The sequence below is a fragment of the Syngnathus leptorhynchus genome, chromosome 4, assembly GCF_054491065.1.
Source record: "Syngnathus leptorhynchus isolate UIUO chromosome 4, UIUO_Slep, whole genome shotgun sequence".
Lineage (NCBI taxonomy): Eukaryota > Metazoa > Chordata > Actinopteri > Syngnathiformes > Syngnathidae > Syngnathus > Syngnathus leptorhynchus.
The window spans coordinates 8,955,822-8,979,150 of NC_141198.1; the positions used below are offsets into that span (position 1 = coordinate 8,955,822).

The 23,329-nt window shown below is 41.2% G+C and overlaps 4 protein-coding genes across 11 annotated transcripts; 2 read left to right on the forward strand and 2 right to left on the reverse strand.

Moving 5' to 3' along the window:
* Positions 1-156: 156 nt before the first annotated feature.
* Positions 157-3,167, reverse strand: LOC147057909 (calcium release-activated calcium channel protein 1-like). The gene is made up of 2 exons (XM_085910858.1): positions 2,828-3,167; positions 157-2,245 (listed from the first exon to the last, which is right to left on the reverse strand). The coding sequence occupies exons 1-2, from the start codon at positions 2,939-2,941 to the stop codon at positions 1,700-1,702; spliced, it is 660 nt and encodes a 219-aa protein (XP_085766984.1). The 5' UTR covers positions 2,942-3,167; the 3' UTR covers positions 157-1,699.
* Positions 3,168-4,808: 1,641 nt separating this feature from the next.
* On the forward strand, positions 4,809-13,531 carry kdm2ba (lysine (K)-specific demethylase 2Ba). Of its 5 annotated transcripts, none has more exons than XM_085909821.1 (10): positions 4,809-4,978; positions 8,160-8,384; positions 8,571-8,714; positions 9,360-9,446; positions 9,690-10,031; positions 10,138-10,943; positions 11,080-11,243; positions 11,311-11,472; positions 11,773-11,991; positions 12,361-13,531. In XM_085909821.1, exons 1-10 carry the CDS (start codon positions 4,925-4,927, stop codon positions 12,540-12,542), a joined length of 2,385 nt encoding a protein of 794 aa, XP_085765947.1. In that variant the 5' UTR covers positions 4,809-4,924; the 3' UTR covers positions 12,543-13,531. The 5 variants fall into 5 exon arrangements, with proteins under 5 accessions (XP_085765947.1, XP_085765951.1, XP_085765950.1 ...); XM_085909825.1 differs by having other exon boundaries at positions 12,447-13,531; XM_085909824.1 differs by having other exon boundaries at positions 9,690-9,977.
* A 124-nt stretch (positions 13,532-13,655) lies between these two features.
* On the reverse strand, positions 13,656-19,587 carry rnf34a (ring finger protein 34a). Of its 4 annotated transcripts, XM_085909829.1 has the most exons (8): positions 19,411-19,584; positions 18,799-19,017; positions 17,399-17,458; positions 17,057-17,270; positions 16,214-16,276; positions 15,912-16,113; positions 15,802-15,831; positions 13,656-15,145 (listed from the first exon to the last, which is right to left on the reverse strand). In XM_085909829.1, exons 2-8 carry the CDS (start codon positions 18,972-18,974, stop codon positions 14,958-14,960), a joined length of 933 nt encoding a protein of 310 aa, XP_085765955.1. In that variant the 5' UTR covers positions 18,975-19,017; positions 19,411-19,584; the 3' UTR covers positions 13,656-14,957. The 4 variants fall into 4 exon arrangements, with proteins under 4 accessions (XP_085765955.1, XP_085765952.1, XP_085765953.1 ...); XM_085909826.1 differs by having other exon boundaries at positions 17,057-17,458; XM_085909827.1 differs by lacking the exon at positions 15,802-15,831 and having other exon boundaries at positions 17,057-17,458; positions 19,411-19,587.
* A 406-nt stretch (positions 19,588-19,993) lies between these two features.
* On the forward strand, positions 19,994-23,183 carry c4h5orf34 (chromosome 4 C5orf34 homolog). Its single transcript, XM_085910204.1, has 11 exons — positions 19,994-20,281; positions 20,386-20,475; positions 20,553-20,909; positions 21,230-21,489; positions 21,568-21,663; positions 22,025-22,151; positions 22,257-22,348; positions 22,428-22,494; positions 22,571-22,674; positions 22,769-22,815; positions 22,928-23,183. Exons 1-11 carry the CDS (start codon positions 20,075-20,077, stop codon positions 23,098-23,100), a joined length of 1,620 nt encoding a protein of 539 aa, XP_085766330.1. The 5' UTR covers positions 19,994-20,074; the 3' UTR covers positions 23,101-23,183.
* The last annotated feature ends 146 nt before the right edge of the window (positions 23,184-23,329 follow it).

Genomic DNA, 23,329 nt, shown 5'->3' on the forward strand with positions numbered 1-23,329 from the left:
GAACTTTCACATCAAGTCATAAGGCATCATGATAATCTGCAAGAAAATAATGAATGTTTGGACAGTGCATAACGTGATTCTTAGTTCTTGAATTTTAACACCATATAAGGAATTAGTGGAAGTATAAAGTGGTCAAGTAACATAAAATGTGTTTTATTTTGAAATTGGCAACAAACACCACCTTGTTACAGCTCAGAGGATCTGCTGCAGTGTCACCTTACATAGTAAAACACATTCATGGATACTTTGTATATACAATACCGTCAGTTGAATAAATAAACCACAAAAGTCAACTTATGGAACGGAACAGTTATCTAAGCAAGGCACAATAGGTGAGCTGAGAGGCTCTTTGATTGTCACATAACCCAGTAAGTGGTATTCATATTTGCATACTTGCATGCATGTACCGTATGTCTCATTTCAGCATATCCATTGGCTTTGGGGCCCCCACACCCTCCCCCAAAAAACATTTGGGGAATTCGAAACAAAATGAAAAACACTGACATAATTCAACATGTGCCACAGGACAATAATACTTGTAAGATTTGCAACATGTGAGCATGCTAAATCATGTAAACGCTCAACATTTGCAACATGCGAGCAAAAGCATGTAAACTATCAACTAAGACGCATTCACCAAACATTTCCAACAACATGCATCATCATATGGAAAAAATGAAAAGCATGTTTGCAGTTTTTTGTTTACAAATGATGCAACAGTTTTTTTTCATACATGAATATAGCTGCTTACCTGTGGCTGGAGGAATTCTATTCCATTATTCATGTTAATTGCTCCACATCTTGTGGTGTTAATAGTTTACAGTGCGCAACGTAACAAACCACAAAAGTTCTCAGTTTGGCTATTTAATCTGTTTTGTTGAGGTGCAAAATGCAAATTGGGACTCACCGCCTATTTTGAGCCTTGATCACATTATGTCGAGTAGATCCATCCACAAGGTAGCAACTTGCTACATAATGTAACACTGTACACTCTTTTGGGTTGAAAGTAAATTTTAAAATCTTTTAGTAATAAAATTTAAATGATTTGTATTGACAATTGAGTACCAATATCTGAACACAAAAATAACACAAACTCCGCAACATTATGGGATACAAAAAGACATATTGCTAAATCATTGACAATAGTGCATAAACTTCAACACAAAATAATCTTGCATGCAATTTAACCCAAAGCTCCAGTGTGATCAACTAAAAGATGCATCATTATGACAGGTATTTTTTTTTCTTCTGTTGCACGTGAGCAGGATTATGCAAACACTTTGTCACGAATGTCCGTTAGGTGACGTGTGCATATGCGATTTCATGCAACTATGTGAATTCAGAGATTTGCTTTAAACCGTTCTTTTCCAACAGAGATGGCGACAAATTCTAACTGTGAATTTTTGGTAATATAAAATTGGCAATATTTTCTTCATATCAAAACAAATTATTACGTTGAACCATATGAAGTCGTCTATACGAGTTTGGCATCCATTGGTAGGTGCTAGAGAAATAATGCAGCATGAGTCATGTTTTCATGCTGAATAATATGCAAGAAAACGTCAAAAGGAAATCATCAAACCTTCAGTGCTCGAAAGATAAAAATGACAATATAAGCACTGTCCACAAAAAAAAAAAAATTCACAGCAAAAGCACTGCTGAATGTCCCCTGCTATTGCAAGTAAGCAAAGCAAATGAATCAAGGAAAATGGTCAACAGCCTTCAAGTCCTCATTTTCCATCCTGTGGTCCAGTTGGTTCTGCAGCCGAATAACTTGCTCGAGTTCTCGGATCTGCCGGTCCGTTTTGTGACTGACGAGTGTGCGATAAAAGTGAACGGCGAACACAATAAAAACCAACCCAAAAGGCACCATGATGCAAGTGGAAGCAATGGCTGCAGCTTGGCCAGAACTGATGGTGTCATTTTTTCCCGTGTTAGTCTTTAGGGGTAAAAACTTGACCCAGCAGAGGAGCATCACTTCTGTGAGGAAGAGAAGTGTGCCGATGACAGTGGAAAAAGCCCAAGCCAGTTCAATGTGACGGTGCATGCGCTCATGGGGAGACTCGTTCACCGAATTGAGGTTGTGAACATTGCTGACTGCCTCGAGATTAGGGAGGATGCAGGTGCTAATCATGAGTGCAAAAAGGTGCACTGCAACTAGCACTGTTGTGCACGCACTAAAGGCTATCAGCAACCCTGGAGGATAATCGAAGTCGCTTTCCAGCTGCACCTCCACCATGGCAACCTGGGAAAATTGAGATATAGCAAATAATAATCATATTCATCATCATCATCATCATCGTCACAATGCAATTCACGGATAACATTCAGGACTATGATGAACCAATTATGCTTGACAGTGTTTTTTCAGTTGTGTGTACCTTAAATTACAATTCATGACCTAGATATGTTGTAGGCTATTGAAAGTGTGTGAAAAGGTCAGTCCAAAATAAAGAAAAATCTAAATTAACCAAGAATTTTGCCAAATACCAAATCCATACATCTGTGTCTGTTTTTAACACTTCATGCCATGCGTTGATATAACACCTAACATCTGTTTATTGTCCGTTTACTTCAGTATATTGGTGAAACCAAGTTACTTGACGATGCAGGTTGCGTGACCTGTTTTGTTTCATACTAGGAATTACAGTACACAAAGATTAACGAGGTCATTATGGAAACGTGTTTAGACGGAGAGCGGGCCTGCACAGGGACAAGACCTTGAAAACAACCGTGCGCGTCTGTCTTGGTGCACTAGAACCACGTTACTCTTCCAGGAAGCAAATACGCCATTAGAAAAAGAAAAAAAAAAGGAAAAAAAACTTACCATTGCAAACCCTGACAAAAGAGCTGAAGTGCGGCTGGTAGCTTTTAGCTTGGCCCGGCTCAGGTACAATTTTCTCCATGAAAGAGCCTGCATGGAATGTTCGTTCAAACTCATTTCGAAGTTCCGAAGTTTAAGTCTGGACTTAAAGTTAGACTTGACGAGCAGACTTTCCTGTGCGTTAAAAACGGCAGTAACACAAAAGACGGAAGCAAAGCGAGTGGTGTCCCAGAAGAGAGTGCAAGAACAGGAACAGGAACAGAGAGAGAGAGAGAGAGAGAGCTATCCGACCACGGTAAAACTTCCCTGTAACAGCTGACTGTCAGAAACATGAGCTACTGTACCCACAATTCAATGCAGTGCAGAGCTGGACAAGAAGGACCCCTAGCGTCCGCACAATGAAAAATAAAAGGCAATGTTTGAAAAGTGATTGCAGGATCAAAACATTATATTAGCACATTAATCACTGTTCAATCTGATTGGCACTGCGGAATTAATTTGGAAACATTCATAATTTGTTTGTGGTTTAAATTTGAACCATGTTGATAAATGCTCTTTGCATTTGATACATTTGCTTTGAACCTAGTGAGCAAAATACTGTATACTGTAATACCTGTCATAGACAGTAGAAATCAATGTTATCTATCTTCAGGCACAGTTTTTGATACAGCGCTTATTAGAACGCATTTTATTTCATAGGCACTTCTAATAAAATGAAAACATATAATCCACACATTAAATTAAGATTAGTGTAAACTTGGAAAACAACAGATTCTAAGATTTCACAATGACACTATTCCTCTTCCAAGTTCCAGTTTTCCTGTTTTCTCGCAAAAAGATGATGAAGACATCTGTATTCCTTTTGAAAAAAAAAAAAGCAAATATAATTTTGAAAGACTGGGCTCACATTTAATATCACCAAAAGAAGCACTGATCTCTCATCTTGGATAAAACATGCACCTTTGATATTTTATCTTTGTTTTACTCTGATGAACAGAAATGACAACTTGAAGATTTAACTCAGAAAATGAGAAACAGAGTGATTGTTTTGACCTCAGCTGAATCTTGGGCCAGATATACTTCAAAATAGTTCATGGGCATTCCTGAGACTTTGAAGATTAGTCTATAATCTGGCTGGACAAGATCCCAAAGGAAAATGTTTTGACCTCAACCTTGGCTACCTTGTTTCAGATATTGCTTCAAATCAACAGGAAACTTTTGATGTCAATCCTTGAAGTTTTGGAAGATGATGGTGACCTGAAGAGTTTAATCATCAGTGAACCTATTTATACACAAATGACCTGAAAGTTTTCATCAATAACTTAATCCTAGACACTTTTTATTTGATGAAAACATGTGGTGGAGATGTTCATGACTGAGAGAGTCGTTTGGATATAGATGAATACTATGCAATATTTCATTTTTTATAATTATTTGCCGATGTTTAAATATTCAAATGATCAAATAAACATTCCTAGGTAATCACATAAGCAATGGTGAGCTATTTATAGAACACTCCCGTTGGCTACTCATGTCCTCTGGTGGCTACCTGGTGCCCGCGGGCAGATCAGTGACAGATCACTGATCAGTGAATCGTTTAATAGATACGTCAATGGTAGCGGTTGAACAAATGACAGCACATTAAAATTACAAACTGACGTGTTTACGATGAAGTGTCTTTTGTTAATGACTTATTCTAATTTCCGGGTGCTTCAATGCTACATTCACAAGTCCTCGGTAACGAAATTTACGATTTGTAGTCGCGGGGTTATTTCAGAATAGAAGATCGTTTGGTTTATGATTATATTTCAACAACAACAAAAATAGACGTGTGATTTTGTTACGTAAGCCGCGATAATTTTTAATTTATTTTTTTTATTTTATTTTTGAAGTTCGAGGGTGGACCCGTAAAGAGCGAAAGAGTATTACTATTTCCCACGTCTTTTGGATACATTGAACTCAATTTAGTGCACTCTGCCAGCTGGCTGCTTGTCGGTGTGATAGGAAGGAGGAGGGGCTGGGGGAGTGCGCTGTGTTCTCTCGAGTCTTGTTCAGCCATGTTAGATTTTTCTGCTTTTCACCAACGATGAGCGCGGAGCCATGGCCTTGTCATTGAGTGGAGACGATGAGGAATATGATTCAGAGTCCGAACAGGTCAGATCTGATTTCCTCATTTCAGTGTGTCCTTAACACATTAGCTATGTGATTTAGATGTAAATTTAAGGCTTAGATTAAAAGAGTATTGTTCAGAGCGGGTTTTCTTCCAATTACCTGAGCACACTGTTGTACCCTAAGCTTTACCTCGCTGTCCTGGCAAATCGAAAGGACAAATATGTGCTCGAAACCTTGATTCAGGGATGAGATTTATTCGTATATCCAAAAGCCAACATTTACTTTTGAGTAATCCTAGTACAACGAACACGTTCTGTTGTTCAAGCTTTAAACTCCCGAGTATCAAAACACAGTGTCCTCTCTGGTCACCCTGATCTGCTTCCCACAACTGACCCATTTTGTACTGTCCACCTCTGAACGCAACCGCATAAGTTTCACACGGTGGTGACATTTCGACTCTTATGTCACTGGAACTCCAACTGCTCGCTGCTCCGTATCTCTAGCTTTTTCTTAAAACATTTGCTTGCCGCGTTTTTCCCTCCTGCAAACCCGTACATTTCACCCACTTCCTTAAGTTACACTGCCTTTAAGAAGGCTCCAGGCCAAATGTTCTCTAAGCAGGGGCCATGGAAGGGGGATGGGGGAGAGGGAACAATGAAGTGTGTCTCCTTCTGTTGCATGAAGAACACTGGTCCAAATAGAACCAAGTGACCCCTTGGCTTCCCGAACACGTTGTAACGCTGAAGCCCTTTTTTAGACTGGATGGCTGTTGAGGTGTTACCGCTGCAAATCGTGTGAGGGCATAAACCTGTTCTAAAAACGGGACAAAGTATGTAAGCAAGGCTTTTATTTGACTTTGCAACTTCCTCAAGCGTAGAGCAGGTGACGTGCGTTATTTGAGGAAAATTCGTTTTTTGTGGCTTACAAAATGCATAATGCGCCCTGTTGGCAGGGATGGCTATGCTTATATCCGGATTCCATACTACACGTTGCTGTGGTTTGACATAAACAAACATAGCGTGCATATCACTCTTCTATTTGAAAGATACACTATTGAATCAATCCAAACTTGAACCGATTTATAAACTATTATCTACTCATGCGAGTGGTGGGAATATTTCAACTTCAAAGTGCTCTGTGAGTACAAAAAGGCAGGCCTTTTGGAAATAAAGATTCTTTCACATCATATTATATTGTAGAAATCCTCAAATATGCGTCTGCTAAATTGAACTAGTTATTGTATCTTAACATGTCAGAGTAATAATCAGATTTGAAATCGATGTCCACAGCATAACGCCATCAGTCTGATTGGATGTTTAGTGGTTGACAGTGGAAATGCCATTACATCATATCCACATCATAAAGTCTTTGGTCGAAGAAAACTAGTTCACATTTTGTTGGTGTCGATTGACATTAGGCACGGATGCTCAACTCAGTAAAAGGCATAGTCATTATTTTATTTATTTTTTTTCCAAGCAAAGTCAGGTAGGTTTCGCAATATTTGTGTGAAGCAAATTTCACTCTGTTCCTTTACAGCACCTCTATACTGTACCAGGGTGAAATAATGTAAAGCATATTACTGCTGTTGAACAAATCAGATGAAATGTGGAAACGTGCACAAATCTTTCTAAAGCGGCATCCATTCATTAAAAGGTGTTGGGTCAACTGAGATTTTTGCAGGTTTAAAACCGATTCTTATCATACGTTTGAACATATTGAAGCGTTTTTATATTTTAATGCGATTTATGACCTAAACCCAGTGCACACCACAACCACTATGATTTCACCTACAATAATAAATACAAACATACAATTACCATAAGTGTGTAAAAACAAATATATCGCAAGAAAAGGTAGCTGTGTTGTGGGAGGGCTTGTTTTACCCTTTTGTACAGGTGTACATAAGACGTCCATCATACAAACCACTACTAAGGGCAAATATGAATTGTTTTTGTTCAACATGGAGAAACATATTTTCACTTAATAATCAGAGCAGCGTAATTGACCTGGTTTAACACCTTTGTTACAGTCAACTGACGTGGCTTTGCGCTTGTTTGAAATTGCCTGCGAAACACAATGCTTGGTTGTCTTTAACCAGGAATGTCTTGACAGTCAGCTGACGAGACACCTTTTGGCTTTACGCCAGTTTCCCAGTGTTGGCTCATTTTTGTCCACTTTGAAAAGACTCACCCAGGGATAACCTGCTGAAGCAGTTTTAACGGCTCATTTTTTTTTTCCCATTAGAGAGCGTTGATCAACTGGTAGCCTGGTGGGGTGAATTGATCCTGTTGAATCTGTCCAATCCAGCCCATGACTTGATTCCGTAATCATGAGCATCAAAGAGGAAATACACTAAAGCAACTAAAAACAGCAACACCAGAGACTATGAAGGCTAAAAATGCCTCCAGTTTTGTAATGAATTGGAAAACAACAACAAAAATCCTATATATAATCATGAGAAGGCAGAATTTGATTTTCATTTCATTTTTATTTGAGGGACTGAAAGTTGACTGTCGGCTAAAATTCCATCCCTCTGACCAATATAATTTGTGACTCCTGCACCAGAGCCTTTAATAAGATTTGCTGAGTGACGGTGATCAGTCAAGGAGAGTTTTCTAGATGACAAGATGGTTTCCCAGGCTTTCAAATGTCACTCATTTCGAAGAGCTATAATTAATTACATTCATAAGAGTAATAATAACAAGATGTGACAATTGAATGCACCACATGAAACATAAATCTCTGCAATATCATTTTTTCATGCATCCCCTGCAGTCCTTAAGAATCATATCCACCAGCAGAAAGGCAAGCGTGTTGCCTAGGTAACGTCTCCCGTTGGAAAAGGAGTCTGTGTAATGGCCCGTGATTTGTCTTTTTTTTTTTTTTTTTTTTTCTTCCCCCATTGATTTACCATCTTTCCATAGCAACCGGGGAGGTATTAAAAGAGATGATAGAAATCCACAAGGCAATGATATTTGACTAAATGATGTCTGTCACATGTTTTAGTTACAGCTGTGCCCTTTTCTTTCCTCTTATGTGTTTTGCTGAGTCACTCAATCCGTATGTAATTCATCCTGCTGAGAGTGTAATGGCAGGCTCCTGTGTTGACTCATTTACAAGTAAAAATCCTGACTAGCGCTAAAAATAGTATTGTGTGGTTTTAATTTTCATGTTCAATCAAAATGCGGTATTTATAATCCCACATTGTTTGTCATTTTTGCAGCAGCGTGCAGCCAATCGTCCGAAGCCCAAGATGGCAACACCTTCGGCTGTTAAACTACCATCCAGTCGTAGCTCGTCGGGAGCCAGACGGAGAAGAACACGTTGCCGAAAGTGCGAGGCGTGCATGCGAACAGAGTGCGGAGAGTGTCATTTTTGCAAGGACATGAAGAAGTTTGGTGGTCCAGGCCGCATGAAACAGTCCTGCATTATGAGACAGTGCATAGCAGTGAGTCAGCTGTTTGTTTGTTTTTTTCATTGGAAGTTTCTTTTATTTGGAACCATGATGCGCCTCCATTAATAAGTCACAAAGAACTGTGTGAAAATAGTACACGAAAGACATAGAAAATATCTGAATGACAAATCAGTCTTCATTTCAATCAATTTTTTCTGGTTTGTCTATTTCCTATCGCAGCCTGTTTTGCCCCACACAGCAGTATGCGTGGTCTGTAAGGAGGCTGGGAAAGAGGATACACTGGAGGAAGAGGAAGACAAATTCAACTTCATGTTAATGGAATGTTCTATCTGCAATGAAATTGTCCATCCCAACTGCCTCAAGGTACGGAGAAGCAGCCTGTGAGCGCACACTCCCACCCAGTCAGATCGCTCATCTGGTGATTCATGAGTTGAGTCTTAATGCCAAGAATGCCAGGTCATCATAAACTCACGGGAGTGACTCAGTGCTTTTGACTGACAACACGTTCCTATTTGATGTCTTGTGAGTTTGGCATCGTCGCATGCTTCGACACCCAAGACAAACCTGTATCGCAGTCTGTCACAAAGTTGAATTGGCTTGTGAAAATGTTGCAGCATAGTATTTAGGGATATCAAAGCAAAAGTATGTCGAGCAACCAAAACACTATTTGTCATTTATACAGTGAACACAAATTTTATTGCCAGCATGTCCTTGCCCAAACCAGGTTAAAAAAAGACTGCAGACTTTTTTTTTTTCAACAGTACGCTCCCGTTTTGGTGTTGTGCATCATTGTCAATTGTTTCCAACTGTAACACGTAAGACAACACACCCGCTTTTCTTTAAAAAAAATCTTCAGGTCAAATTCCGCACTTCAGCGTATAGTTGAGGGTTGACTACTCAACCGACCCACACCACACTCACTTTTACTTCCTTTGTGATCCTCATGTCAAACTGCACCCGGAAACTATTGTCGCTTTAACGTTGCGCTTTTTCTTGCTGACCTATTAGGTGAGCGATGCCTCTGGCGTGGTGAATGACGAGCTCCCAAATTGCTGGGAATGCCCTAAGTGCAACCATGCTGGAAAGAGTGGAAAAGTGAGTACAGAGATGCTGGGAGAAGGCTTTAGAGTTTGATGAATCTATGTATTTTCACTCTAGGAAAAATAGTTACACAATCATAAAGAGCAGTTGCTTCGTCTACTTTTTGAGTTGTGTTTATAATAACATCAGATACCTTTCTTTAAATACTATTGATTATTGATGACTACATAGCTCTTGAATGTATGAGGACCAATAGGCTAAAGGTATAAAGTTGTCTCGCACATTTCGCCCCTTTTGGTATTAAAGCAAAAAAGGGGTCCAGGGTTCAAGTACGCCTCCAACCTCCCTGGCTCTCTGCTGAGGGAACAGAAACCTATGAAGGAGGAGGGGGACATGTCGTCTTCACTCAAGAGAAGACCTGACCGAGAGGAGACACCCAGGCATCGACCTGAGGAGCCTCTACACCGGCAGCCGCCCCTGTTGTCCCTGAACAGCGTTCCCCGCCCTCGACTCGAGGATAAGCTGAGGAAGAAGAGGAAGCTCTTTGATGAAGAGGAGGAAGATGATTTCAGAGGAAGGATGAAGGTTGGTGTCCGAGAGTCCCTACTTCCGATACAGGGAATGTTGGGCCTTGCCAGTGTAAGTGCCAACAAAAACATTACAGTCATGTAATCACTGTTTCATTGTGCTCACGTTGTAATTTAGTGGCCGATCGATTTCAGATGTAATGTTCTTTTTCTTGTAGGAGAGGTCAGAAGACCCTTGTTTTTCAAAAATCCTGCAGCAAATTAAGATGGAAGAAGAAGATGCGTTTGAGGACGACGATGAAGATGGAAGGGAACTTTTCCGGGGTTTTGTAGAGCGCAATGGGCGTCTGGGCGGTGCTGAGGACTTGACAGATGACAGAGACTATAAAAATGATCTTTTGAATTCTTCCCTCAAATTGCCCACTCCGGACAGTGACCACTCCCACTGCAGCTCTCCACAAGCCGGCCCAAGCAGCGAAGGCGGGAGCGAGACCCAGGAAAAAGGCCCTCGTCCCAAAGCTCGGCGCAAAAGGCGTTTACCCAACAGGGAGTTGAGCAGAGAACTGAGCAAAGCACTGAACCAGGAAATTCAGAAGACCGAAGACTGCCTGGCCAATGAGAACCGCCAGCCTCTGAAGGTGGAGCCGGAGTCTGAAAACGAAGAACCCAAGAGGTTGTTCCGGAATAATGACCTCGGCGAGCAGAGGTCCCACCTTAAGACCAAGGAGATGAATGGCACCCCCTGGGAACTGCGCCACTTCTACCCGAGTCAGATCACGCCACTGGGCTTCAACAGGAGCACGCCGACCACCCGACCGGTGCCTCCGCGCTCGCCGCCCAAGTGCGTCCAAATGGAACGCCACGTTATCCGGCCCCCGCCAATAAGTCCGCCTCCTGATAGACTGCCTCTGAAAGATGGCAAAATGCATGTCCTCCAGCGTGAGGTCTGGATGACCATCTTCAACAACCTCACCCATCAGGAGCTCTGCTGTTGCATGAGAGTGTCCAAGACATGGAACAGATGGTAAATGTTAACTTGCAGTCAAGTACACTTCAACTCTGTTCTAATTTAACCAGTTTACAGTTAACCAGTGTGGGCTACCACATGCACAGGATCCACAACGCATAGCAAACCCAAGTGTCTTGTCTCTCGTATCCAGGTGCTGCGATAAAAGACTGTGGACGACGATCGATCTGAACCGCTGCACGTCCATCACGCCGCTCATGCTGAGCGGGATCATTCGGCGACAGCCGCTCTCCCTGGATCTCAGCTGGACCAACATTTCCAAGAAACAATTAAGCTGGCTGATTAACAGATTGCCAGGTACCGTATCAGCGGGCGATGCATCGCCTTTGCCTCAGTGCGCTAATGTGCTAGCGCGTCTTGTCAGGTCTGCGGGTGTTGAAGTTATCCGGGTGTTCGTGGGCTGCTGTGTCGGCGCTCTGCACCTCCAGCTGCCCACTACTCCGAACACTGGACGTCCAGTGGGTGGAGGGGCTCAAGGACGCACAGATGAGGGATCTCCTCTCACCTCCCACAGACAACAGGCCAGGTGATTTTTTTTTATTAAGTAGACAAAAATGACTTGGTATCACTTGTGGTTTCTCGTATCTAATTTGATTGAATGAAAAGCAATTCTACGTTTGTGTAAAACTGCAAATGATCTGTCCCCGATTTCTTCACGGTTGTCTTGTATAACAGAACAAAGCATAGAATTGAAGAAGATATTGTGTATGAAACGTAAAGGTTAGGACTTTCTTTCGACTTGCATATGCATGACAAACTTTGACCTGTGCTAACTTGTAACTGAAGCACCCAAGTAGGGCTGAATGAATGTGTTTTGTGTGTACAGGTCAACTAGATAACCGCTGCAAATTGCGGAATGTGGAGGATTTGCGTCTGGCAGGCCTGGACATCACCGACGCATCTCTCCGCCTCATCATTCGTCAGATGCCTCAGCTTTCCCGGCTGGACCTGAGCTACTGTAACCACGTCAACGACCAGTCGGTCAACTTGCTGACAGCAGCCGGGACCACCACTCGAGACTCACTCACAGAAATCAACCTGTCAGGTAAGGACAGGAGCCAAGGAACCACACATCTTGGTCGTTGAATTAAGGTCCAGTCGCATGGAGCTGTACAATGAAGTGAATATTGCCATGTTTACAACAGGAAGGCAGGCCTGGCAATAGACCTTTGTTAGGAAGAATCGTCCCATTTAGAATATTCTAGAACAGACCAACCAGTATGCCAATTATTGATAATTTATCTATGAGATAAATTATAGTAACAGGGAATAAATGTAATGCTCTTCCACTAGAAGGTGTAAAAAAAAAAAATAATACTTGGGTTCATTCATCAAGCTGAGTACAAATTGACCAGTCAAAGAACTGAATACTGAATACAAATTCACTCATTAGCCTACTTTCTTCCCTGTCTAGTTTGTAACCGGGTCACAGATCATTCCCTGAACTTTTTCAAGCGTTGTGGAAGCATCTGCCAGATTGACCTTCGCTTCTGCAAGCAGGTGACCAAGGTGGGCTGCGAGAGGTTCATCGCCGAAATGTCCGTGAGCGTCCCGTTTAGACTGAAGGAGGATAAACTGCTGCAGAAGACCAGCTAGTTCACAATAATCAAAATGGATCCAATGACAATTTGCACTTATTGGCACGTTTTTCTTTTGATACTTGGCCTGCAGTAGATCTCTGAAATCATGTCACAATTAGAGGAATCAACAAGATTGAGATGGACCAGTGCAAGACGGAAAGAACTAGCATGCATTTGTGTTGAGATTGTATTTCTATATATATATATATAAAAAAATGTGCGCGTAACTGACTGTTCAGTTGTTTTGATTTTCTTCCTTAAATATTTGAAAGGAGTATTTTTCTACAAACGCAAGTTTACTATATATATTGTCCACTCTTGCTTGAGCGCTCATTTTCTGAGGAAGGTAACCTATGTCAAGCCAGCCTAGTGCCATTCAAGTTTTCGTCTTACTCGGGCCCAAAAATTGATTTGACATGGGGGACATATATAAATCACTTGTAACATGCACCGTATATACTTAAAAACAAAACATTACGTTATGGTATAGTTCCAGGACATCAAGGATGTATTTCAATAATGGAGTTAACAAATGTCACACTTCACAAGTCTCATTTTGTCTTTTTTTTTTTTTTTTTTTAAACCGTTTGAGTGTTGTGGTTTACGGGGTACCCTGACATTTAAGCATTTATTTATTTTTACTATAGTTTGTATTTATTTGTGTGCTTAGCAACTAGTCTTTGGCATAGCTATCGGACCGAGCTAGGTCAAATGACATTTGCAAATATTTTCTACAAAAGTAGTTGATCTGGTTTGAAGCTGACATTTAGCACTGATTTCACGGATGCAATGAAAGCTACATATCTGGTTGTGCACACCAGTTCAAATGATCAATTTATCTGCATTACCTGTGTAAATAACTCCATGCAGTCGGTGTTGTGTGTACAGTATTTTGGGATGTATTGTGCTGTGATTAACCTGCTATCGCCTCAGGTGAATGTGATGTTTATATTTGTAAATTCAAAAGCTCAGTGCTAATATGCATTAAAAAGACTTCCATTTGTACCATCAAGTTGTCTGATATACCATAGGATTTCCATTTGTAGTAGTATATACATTTATATCTCATGCCACCTCCCCATCATTAGCACATGATAAAGGTAACGCTTTTTTTTTTTTTTATAAATAAAACTTTATTAAAATAAAACATTCAATAGTCCCAAAGACAAAACTTTTCAGGCAATACTTGCTCCTCTAACGGGAAAAAAAAATGTCTGGCTAACAGCAGCAATCTTGACTTTTGTGCAGGTAAGGTTCAGAAATGGATATGTATAGGTTTGCAACTGAGCAGCATAGGGAGAAAAGGATGGTTAAACAATTGAGGAAAAAAAAAAAAAAAAGTCAGAATGATAACACTGAGGGACAAACCAGATTGACCATGCTTGATGAAAAAAAATTCTATTCAGTTCCAATCCAAGGGACATTTAAAATATTGTACTTACTTTACACAAGTTAAACCAATATGCATCTCATACGCATTTATGCAAATGTACACTAGCAAGTCATTTTTATACACTTATATTCATTAACACATACATAGCTCATCACTGAAAAGTTGATTCTACTTAAGAAAATAAAAAAATAAGACTTTATTTCACTTAAGACAGTAAACAACAAAGTGAACATTCAGTTACATCCACAGTTTGACTAAAAAATAGTGAAAATGGTAAGATGAGTAGCACCCATTTTTGTCTCAAGTGTTGAGACAGAGGAGACGGTGAAGACCAACTATTGCCGTTATGACAGACGTGATGTTAGTTAGAATCTCAAACTTGCGCATTTTAATTCAAGTGTGTACTAGACCACTGGCTGGACCAATTCAAAACCAAACCCTCATTTCTCAGTCACCGACTGATTTCTCAAATCCGCAATGTCAGTCACCAATTCTCATCATTTCATTCAACTGACATCTGGTGAGGGAGCGACACGACAAAGATTTAACGAATTGCTAAACATCCCATCTCAGTTGCTCATAAACTGATGAGTCAGCACATTAGCATCTCAATAGCCATAAATTCACTCACTCATCAGCGTTAAAGAATTGGGTGGGTGAGTCTCACTTGTTATTTGGCACCGTTTGCGTACCGTCTTGTCAAAACGGGGCATCCTTGGTATTCCTAAGTTACAAAGTCACTTGCAGCAGTTGTGTAAGGAGGGTGCTCTGTCTACACTATATAGGCCAAAACTGAGTGAGAGTGGCGTGCACCCGTCGTTAACAATCTTTACGTAGTAGCGCACGGAGATACGAGAGATATGTTGACATCAGGAATGATTCTTGCTGGAAAAGCAAAATCTTATTTGCAAATCATGTGAAAATGGGCCGATACAAACTCGAAACATGCACGATTTGGTGATTGAGAGGATGTGATCTGCGTGGTGGTTTATTTAAGGTACCGTCCGTCTGAGTCGAAGCTGAAGTGTCCATGTCGCATTAGGACTTGAAGACGTGCACGGCCCTCACGACGTACTGCCTGCAGATGGGGCACTCGTTCATCCTCTTGCCGCACTTGGTGCAAGTCACCATGTGGCCGCACTCCAGCAGAACGCAGTCGATAGCGGCGTCCATGCATATCCTGCACAGGTTCTCGTCGAGGAACATCAGCGGGTTCTTCTCTCCGTCTAAAAGAAAAAAAAAAAAAAAGGAAAAATGTTACAACGTTTTATTTGTCTTGTTTAATTAAAAAGTTGGGGGGGAGTAATTTGGTGGGTGGTAACACATTGGAAAAGAAACAACACATTACAATGGTGAGATTAGTCGTGGAATTGCCCTCTACTGGCTAAAATGAAGAATGCAATTGGGAGTTGAAAGCCTCTGCTTTTTACAACTGTACTGCAGCCATCTAGGACGTACCGGACATTAAATAATTAGCTTTGCAAAAGCTAACAATATGACTTTTAGGTTTTACTGTGGCTTTAATGTGGCTAGAAAAAGCAAAAGAAAATGTGACTCAAGTCGCTAAGATAGTGCCGCATTAAATTAGAACTACATGCAGGAATTTCACAAGAAGGGGTTTGGTAATGATGATGAACACAATCGATGCTGTTGCAAGATGACTGAGCACAATAGGAAGACTACCTTACCTCCAATGGCCCCATTGCAGAGAGGAGGGGGAAAGGGCACCACTTTAGTGTGGAAGAATTCAAGTTAGAAACATTTTGAGCGTCATGAAAGGAAAAACACCTGGAGCAGGTCTACAGGTTTTAACAATACAGGATGTGTGGTTAAAACCTGGAGGTGAATATAAAAGACAACACACACACAAGAGCATGCGTACCTTTGGTCGTAGTACAGCTCACATTTTCCACTGCAAAGGAAGAAAGAGTCCGACAAATATCTTAACATTGGCTCAATAAAACAGACATTAAGCACTGAATCAATACCCACATGATTTCCTGTTCTCCTCCGTCTCTCTGTAGAGTCTGCTGACCCGCTCCACCAGTTCCCATTTCTCACAGCACCCTGAATAGTTGACAAAGTTCCTGGCCAGGATCACCTTCAACTGCCTGACAGAGAGGTCCTCGATGTCACTCACGCTGGAGATGTCCGAGAGAGACGCCCGCAGCAGACGCCGTTTCGGAGGGCTCGTCTAAAGAGGCACAATTGCTCGAGTCAAAAAAGAATAACCCTTCTGTTCAGAAACCTGGAACTGCACTAAACGAGACATGAAAGATCAACACTCGCATCACCTCAGGTGAGTGTTCACTGGGGTCCAAGTTGAGAAGTGACACTGACGTGGCATCACCTATGTCCTGCATCAAAACAAGACGACATTCCTCGTCACTACGTGCAGAAGGACCAGCTGGGTTTGTCACTCTTTAGGCAGGGCAATATGCCTTGAATACAGTCACCTTGCATTCTTCAACAGAAAGGCATACATTTCTAGATAAAAAAAAAAAAAAAATCCAGATTCAGTCAGCTGCTGACTAACCATACCACAAGTGTACAGTATGCTTTGTATCTAACTATACTTATATTATTATACAACTACAGTATTAATTCACTTGTAATTTCATCCATGCCTGTGGCTACAAAGCGAAGCGTGTAGAGTCTCTGTGACCAAATGCACGAGTAAAGTCAATGAATGGGACAATCATATCAAAAAGCCCCATTCATTGACCGATGCCATGTATAACGACACACTGTCCCTCATTTATTAGTTGCTTGTTGTGAGGCATTGTAAATTACACAGCACTGTGTTTGTAGCCTGTTTTCCAAAACAAACACACACTTCACATTTTTTCTGTTGGAGTGCAGCAGAGAGTGTAATTGGTTCACAACCGAGTGCATTCTGTCACGTTGCTCGGTGTGTGGCGGCCATTCACAGAGGCTGTAGCTGTGTTCAGAATCACATGTTAGTCTCAATATTGTGCACGATATAGGGAATTTGCCATTTTGTACGATAGATTTCGATACAGATTGTCTAGACGCTATAGTGATTTGGGAATAGACAATGAGTGAATGCTTCCGAATGGAGCCTTTGACTCCCAGTCGTCAAAGGTGGAAGTTAAAAACGGGATTCGTGCACTGACCTGGTTGCTGTCAGAACTATCACTCCTGCTAAGAGGTTCCTCTTGAGAGGCAGCGATTTGGGACAGCTCTGAGGCAGACTGCGTGCTCGAAGGTGGTGGAGTATACATGGAACGTGAGTGGAGACTACTTGTGTCAGGCTCCTCCTCTTCTTCTTCTTCTTCCTCCTCACTGCCTTGATGACAGAGCACCAGATCCACCAGGTCGACCTTTTCCCTGCAAGTGTCGGTGGGGACATTGTGGAGCAACAAGTACTGTCGCAGCTCCCTGACCCTTAGACGCATGAGCCCTGGCCGACGGAAGGCTGTTGCCTTCAGCAAATGGCATATGAGACATATGCGTACATTCTCCAGAGGCACGGAACACAGAGAGCAGAAGCTCTTCTTGCAGTCGCTGCAAATATGCTGGGGGGGAGAACAGAGCAGAGGACAAAGGTACTGAAAATTTGCAATGTGAGACATTTACACGATGCTGCATAGAAAGACTGGACCAAAAACTAGAAACTAAAATGAAGGTGATATTTAATGAGCGCCTCAGAAGCAGAGCATCTGCTCAAGGTCTTGCACAGAAACAGCAGGTTGCAAGATTTCTTGTTGAAGTGACAAAGATCAAAAAGTAATCATGCATGGATTGGGATTCCACTGGCACTGAAAGTGAGACAAGCTGGAGGTCTTGACAGAAGGAGACCCTCTGCCATACATGAACATGAGCACTGATTTGGGTGAAGGGGACGGAACATGTTTCAGCATCTGTCTCAGGAATCAGCTGGGACCACACTGTACTTCCAGCTCAAAAGAAAACACGAGGAATTGAAAGCATAAAGATTTATCGACACCTAAGGCTTTAAAAGACAGTTCAGCCATCCATTTTTTTAAAACAAGCTCCGTTTTTTTTTTTTTTTTTATGAAAACAGTTTGCATTCTGAATTTTATCCAATCATTTTTCAAGAAATAATAACTAATGCCTTGAAAGACACCTACAGAATATGGCCATGTCCCCTCCCTCTATATCTCGTGCTGTTACGTCCGCTTTGTTTCACAAGTCACACCAAGTCACGTAAACACATTGTGTTCCGAGAAGCTTTTTGTAAGATGAATGAGTCACTGGATACTAAAATGAAATCAAAGGGTTTCATTTGACCTAATTTACATAAGTACATCCAGAATCTTTTGCATAACGCTTGAAAATGTTCCCTTTCATTACAGAGTAGGAATTGTGCATATGAATTTTGGTGGCAATTAATCACTAGGTGACAACAGAACATGACAAACCAAGCCCCGAGACAATACTTTTTCATATAAACACATGATATAAGTGCCAATGTTCCACTCACTGAAACGTTCCTTTAGATTCCTTCACTTACACAACTATGAGCATTCTTGTTTATTCTAATAAACATCGAAGCCGAAAACCGAATCCGAAAAATAAAGGTGCAAAAATTGGTTCTTGTACCACTTTCCATCACATATCCCTAAGGATCAGCCATTTGCGCCCAAAAAAATAAAATGGAGTAGCAAATCAAAGGAACATCAAAGTTTCGCAAAATCAATATCCATAGTGAAAAATTTTAAATGGGGACAAAAAAAAAGACATGATCTAGCTATTTGATCCAGTCTGAGGTGTTCAATTCGGTTCTATGGCCAACGTGAGTTACAGATAATGCGTGCTTTGAACTTCACAACCAGACAATGAAGAAACAAGCAATGAGTTTGCACCAGAAGCATCTGAATCAAGCACCACCTACCTTCCTCCTGAAGACTGAGAACGCCAGACCACAGGACTTGCACACCAGGCTAGGACTTGCTGAACTAGTGGGAGGGTATGTGGAGTATCCCGCACTGGGGGCGAACCTGAATCGTCCAGCGCCCGCTCCAAAGCCTGACTGATGACCTCTGACGGCTCCAGTACCCATAACTTCATTCAGCAGACCACAGCATGAAGCCCACACGGACGAAGCCCCTGCCTATAATATTTGAACGGAATCACCTTCAGTTCAACTTTTGTTTATTTTCTCAACGACAAAACAAATGCGTGTGTCTGTGAATCTAGAAATAAATCATGTCTCCTCAAAGAGAAAAAGAGAATGCAGTTAGCCTTACAAGCTTACCCTGACAAGCAAAGCAACAGCAATTAAATATTTAGATAAGAAACGAGACGTTTTTGACAGCAAGAATACACCCCGTAGTGTCACTGACAAGATAATCATCCTGTAACCAACACTACATTAGCACAGGCAGGATAAGGTTGCCACCGATACGAGAATCTCGGGTTCCATAGCTAATGTTAGCTGGATACTAGCAAACTTCTAAGCATGAAACGATGCTGAGAATCAAACGAGAGTTAAATGAAAAGGCACCTTCATTGCAATTCCGGTGTGTTTGCTGAAAATGGGCAGATTGACAGCGTATTCATTGCAAGGTGGAACTGAACTGAACTATTCAACAGCGGGGTCTTAGTGTGACGTGCGATTAAGACGCAAAGAGCAAACGTCAGAGGTTCTTCTTCTTTTGTTATGATGTGACGCAAAACGATTCTTTGCCGCCACCAACTGGTGAGCTTGAAATGATCGTTTTTGTCCACCCATTCTTAGCTAAGAGTCAATTAAAGAAAGTTGCTGATGGTGTACGCCGACATGCAAATCTTGAAAGACCTCAATTGTCAAAACAGAAATATTAAAAGAAATAATTCATTCAAAATAATTACCAAAGTGAATCAATATTATTTTCAACTTTAAAACGTTTCATAGAATTATTTTTATTTTGTATACACTGTTATATTTTTCAAAATTCAAGATCAACAAATGCATTTCGGTTTTGAGTTTTACTTTTTTTCAAGTGAAAAACCTTTGTCCCAAATCTAATTTCATAAATCTGGTACACTCTATTAAAAAACAAAAACAATAATAAATCAACGTGAGCGTCCATTTCTGATGACGTCACCCAGTTACTCTTGTTTGAGTTTTCGCGCGCGCCTCACCTGCGCTTGAAGGACGGTGAACCTAGTGTCGGTAGACGGTAACGATGGAACCTGGCGGCTCCCTCGTGAGTTCGATGATTGTGTATGAGGATGAGTCTGTGGATATTCGCTATGAAAACGGGGCACAGTTACTGCTTTCGCCGTGTGGCACCGAGTTCATGCTGGTGAGAGGTTCAGTCTCCTCTGAACATCCGCTTCAAACTCCCGGGAGAATTCGACAGAGGACGCGCTTCGCCACTAGCGCTTATAAAGTACAGTAAAACAAAATCATAATAATACTATCCCATTTTCACAACGTCAACTGATTGTATTGTATTGTGTATTGGTGATTAAAACTCTATCATTCTCATTTCAGGAGTTGATAATAGCTGCACTAGCATTCAGGAATAAGTATGCCAGTCGAGCATATTTGCCAGAAGAACTCACCACTCCTGATAACAAACAGGTACCAGTTGCTTTTGTGTCTTTTAATACAGTATATAGTATCCTATGAATCCAATACAACACCTATCTTGCTCACAGCTTTTGTTTAGCCTGAATCTGGTAGTGCGATGGCCAGGGTGGTCCTTCTGTGAGGCAGAGTTTTTACCTGGAGGGGAGACGATTATCAAATCAGAGGACAAACACACTCTTCTGACGCTGTCACCCTCGGGTCAAGAGTTCTTTGTGGAGTATCCATGCAGGTTCAGCCAACCTCTCCAACAACAAGATTTAAACAGAACCCCCGAAACCATCCCGGATGTTTATCAGCACCTGGGAAGCAGCTTGACACATTCGACTGTGGATTGCCTGCATAGAACCACCGATGACATGCAAGAGGTTCAACAGGAGGGAGGGAAAAGGTCATGTTCTCCTCAAATGATCATTGATTACACAAAGGTAAGGCTTATTACCACTGCTTAGAAGATTGTTTTCATCACTGTGGGTGTGATAGAGCTTGAACAACCTCACCTCTGTGGTCTTCGACGTCTAGATTTTGTTTAATGTGACAGGAATGTGTCTTTAATACCATTCGATTTTTAGGAACATACATTCATCAGCTTAATAGCATAATTGCCAGTCATTTTTTTTATGTATTCATTCAAATTCATTTCACAATTGATGGTGTAAATGTTGACGTCTCAATGTCAGTCCGCACTTTGTGATATTTCGGGGCAACATTGATCACGTATGCTCTATTGCTGGGCTTATCTTTTCAGCCAGAAGAGAAGTACCAGTCCATCACAGTCATCCAGCATCACTCCTGTCATGCAGTCGCACCACATTGGTGCTACCCTCTTTCCTTAGCGCGCCGTCACTGGACAACTCGTGTCTCCAACCCCGATGATGATACAGAAGAGCAAACCGGACATTCAAAGGCTGACCAAATTCTCAATACACCAGACTCGGGTGTTGCAGCGAGACAGTTTCTCCTCCCTCAAGCCCTGCCTCTCATCTGCCCATCTCCTCACTTCCACAGGTTCATGCAAAGATCACTTGAACTTTACATGCCACAATTTTTCGGTTACTGTTTGACATCTATTCTTTTTCTTGAAAGCTGGAAGTTTCGAGACCCGCTATCAAACAAACAAGCAAATCAAGACTTTCCAACAGAAATGGTGAAAGTGATGTGGCACCAAGGCGTGACGTACAGGTATGCAAAAAAATCACTGTTAACGTGTATAAAATGCAGATATGGTGGTATTTATTCTCAACTTCATTTTTATCAAGGTCTTTAAATTGTATTTGATAACAAACAATCGGTTTCTTTTGTTATATGAATTAGACTCATAAAAATGCAACTTATGAATGCTGGCCACTAATGACCCTCTGTCAGTGAGAGTTTCTAGGGCCCACCATCTTCAAGCATGACATTCACATTCCTAATTGTCACAGGCACACACACAATGCATTATCGGTACGGAAACATAACTTTTTAATTGTAATTTTATTTATACGAGGACTTCACAAACAACATATCAGCTATGACAACTGTTCAAATGTCTTTTCTGTAGGATACTGGAACAAGAGGTCCCGCTCATTGAAGTTTCTCCCGGGGATGGGTCTGTCATCCGATCTAAAGGAGTTCTCAACTTGTACTTTATTCATTATAAGCCTGAGTTCACATCAGTGGAGGCAAAAGTCAGCCTTTCATCTTTTTATCCATCTCATATTCCATTATTCACTTTTATGGGATCCTTTCCTGGAATGCTTAAATCTACAGTGATTCACATGTCATCATCACAGGTTAAAGAAATAACATACCATGTGGATGGCCTTCCACCAGATATACCTGGACAGTTGTACTCGGTTTGCTCTGTTGTTAGTTTTGCAAGCAGGTAAGATGCAAGAGTCCAGTAAACCTGTTCACTTTTGTCCACGTACATCTCATCTATTGTCTCATTGTTGTTTTTGTAGACTTCTCGCCATATACAATGAGGTCAGAAAACTGAGGCTGCCTACTACACCCAGCTGCTTGCTACAGGTTTAGGTCGACTTGAACATGAATTTGGGCAGCTAGATACTGTACATGGCCTGAACCCATTTTTCTTTGTTTATAGCAAAATGTGGTCTTTAAACCAACACTGGTTGATGGAAACCTCCCCAATTCACCTCTGGAACAGCATGAGAATGATAGAGAGACAATAGGAAGTGGCAGAAACCGGTGAGGGTTTTATTGATATATTTTTAATTGTTTTTTTTCAAATGTATTTCCTGTATCATTAGGTAATTATTTTGTTTTTTTAATTAAATCTCAGGTTAGATCTGGTTGCTGCGGAGCTTGAAAGGATACAGCGGTTCATCTGTATCCTTCATCATTTAAATTCTAATTACATACTGTACATCAATATCACTATAAGGTGTGTGAGCTTAGCTTCAAAGCTTGGTGAAATGTTTCTTTAACATTGCGTGCGCAGTTCCTTCGGAAAAGAGTGACTTGTTAGGAAGGGAGAAAGAATGTGCACAAAACTGTTTGGTTGAAATTGCTCATGAGACAGCGAGTGAAACAAGCATTGCAGAAGCTCTTCAGAGGACATCCAAAGCCATACAGGATATTGATGCCTTCTTAACTGCAGCTAAGCAGACCTGAAGAAGTATGGCACAGTTTGATTGCTTGGAATTCTTTTTTTTTTTTTTTTGCATGACTCAAATAAATAAATTACTCACTCTACACACCAGAATTATGTGTTTTTGTATTTAGCTGCCATTTGCAAAGCACCCATGTTTTGCAGACGGGGGTTTTATTGAAATCATATATAATACAATGTGAGGCTGCCCCAAATAAAAAATAAAAAGTCCCTATCATGACTTTGTATAAA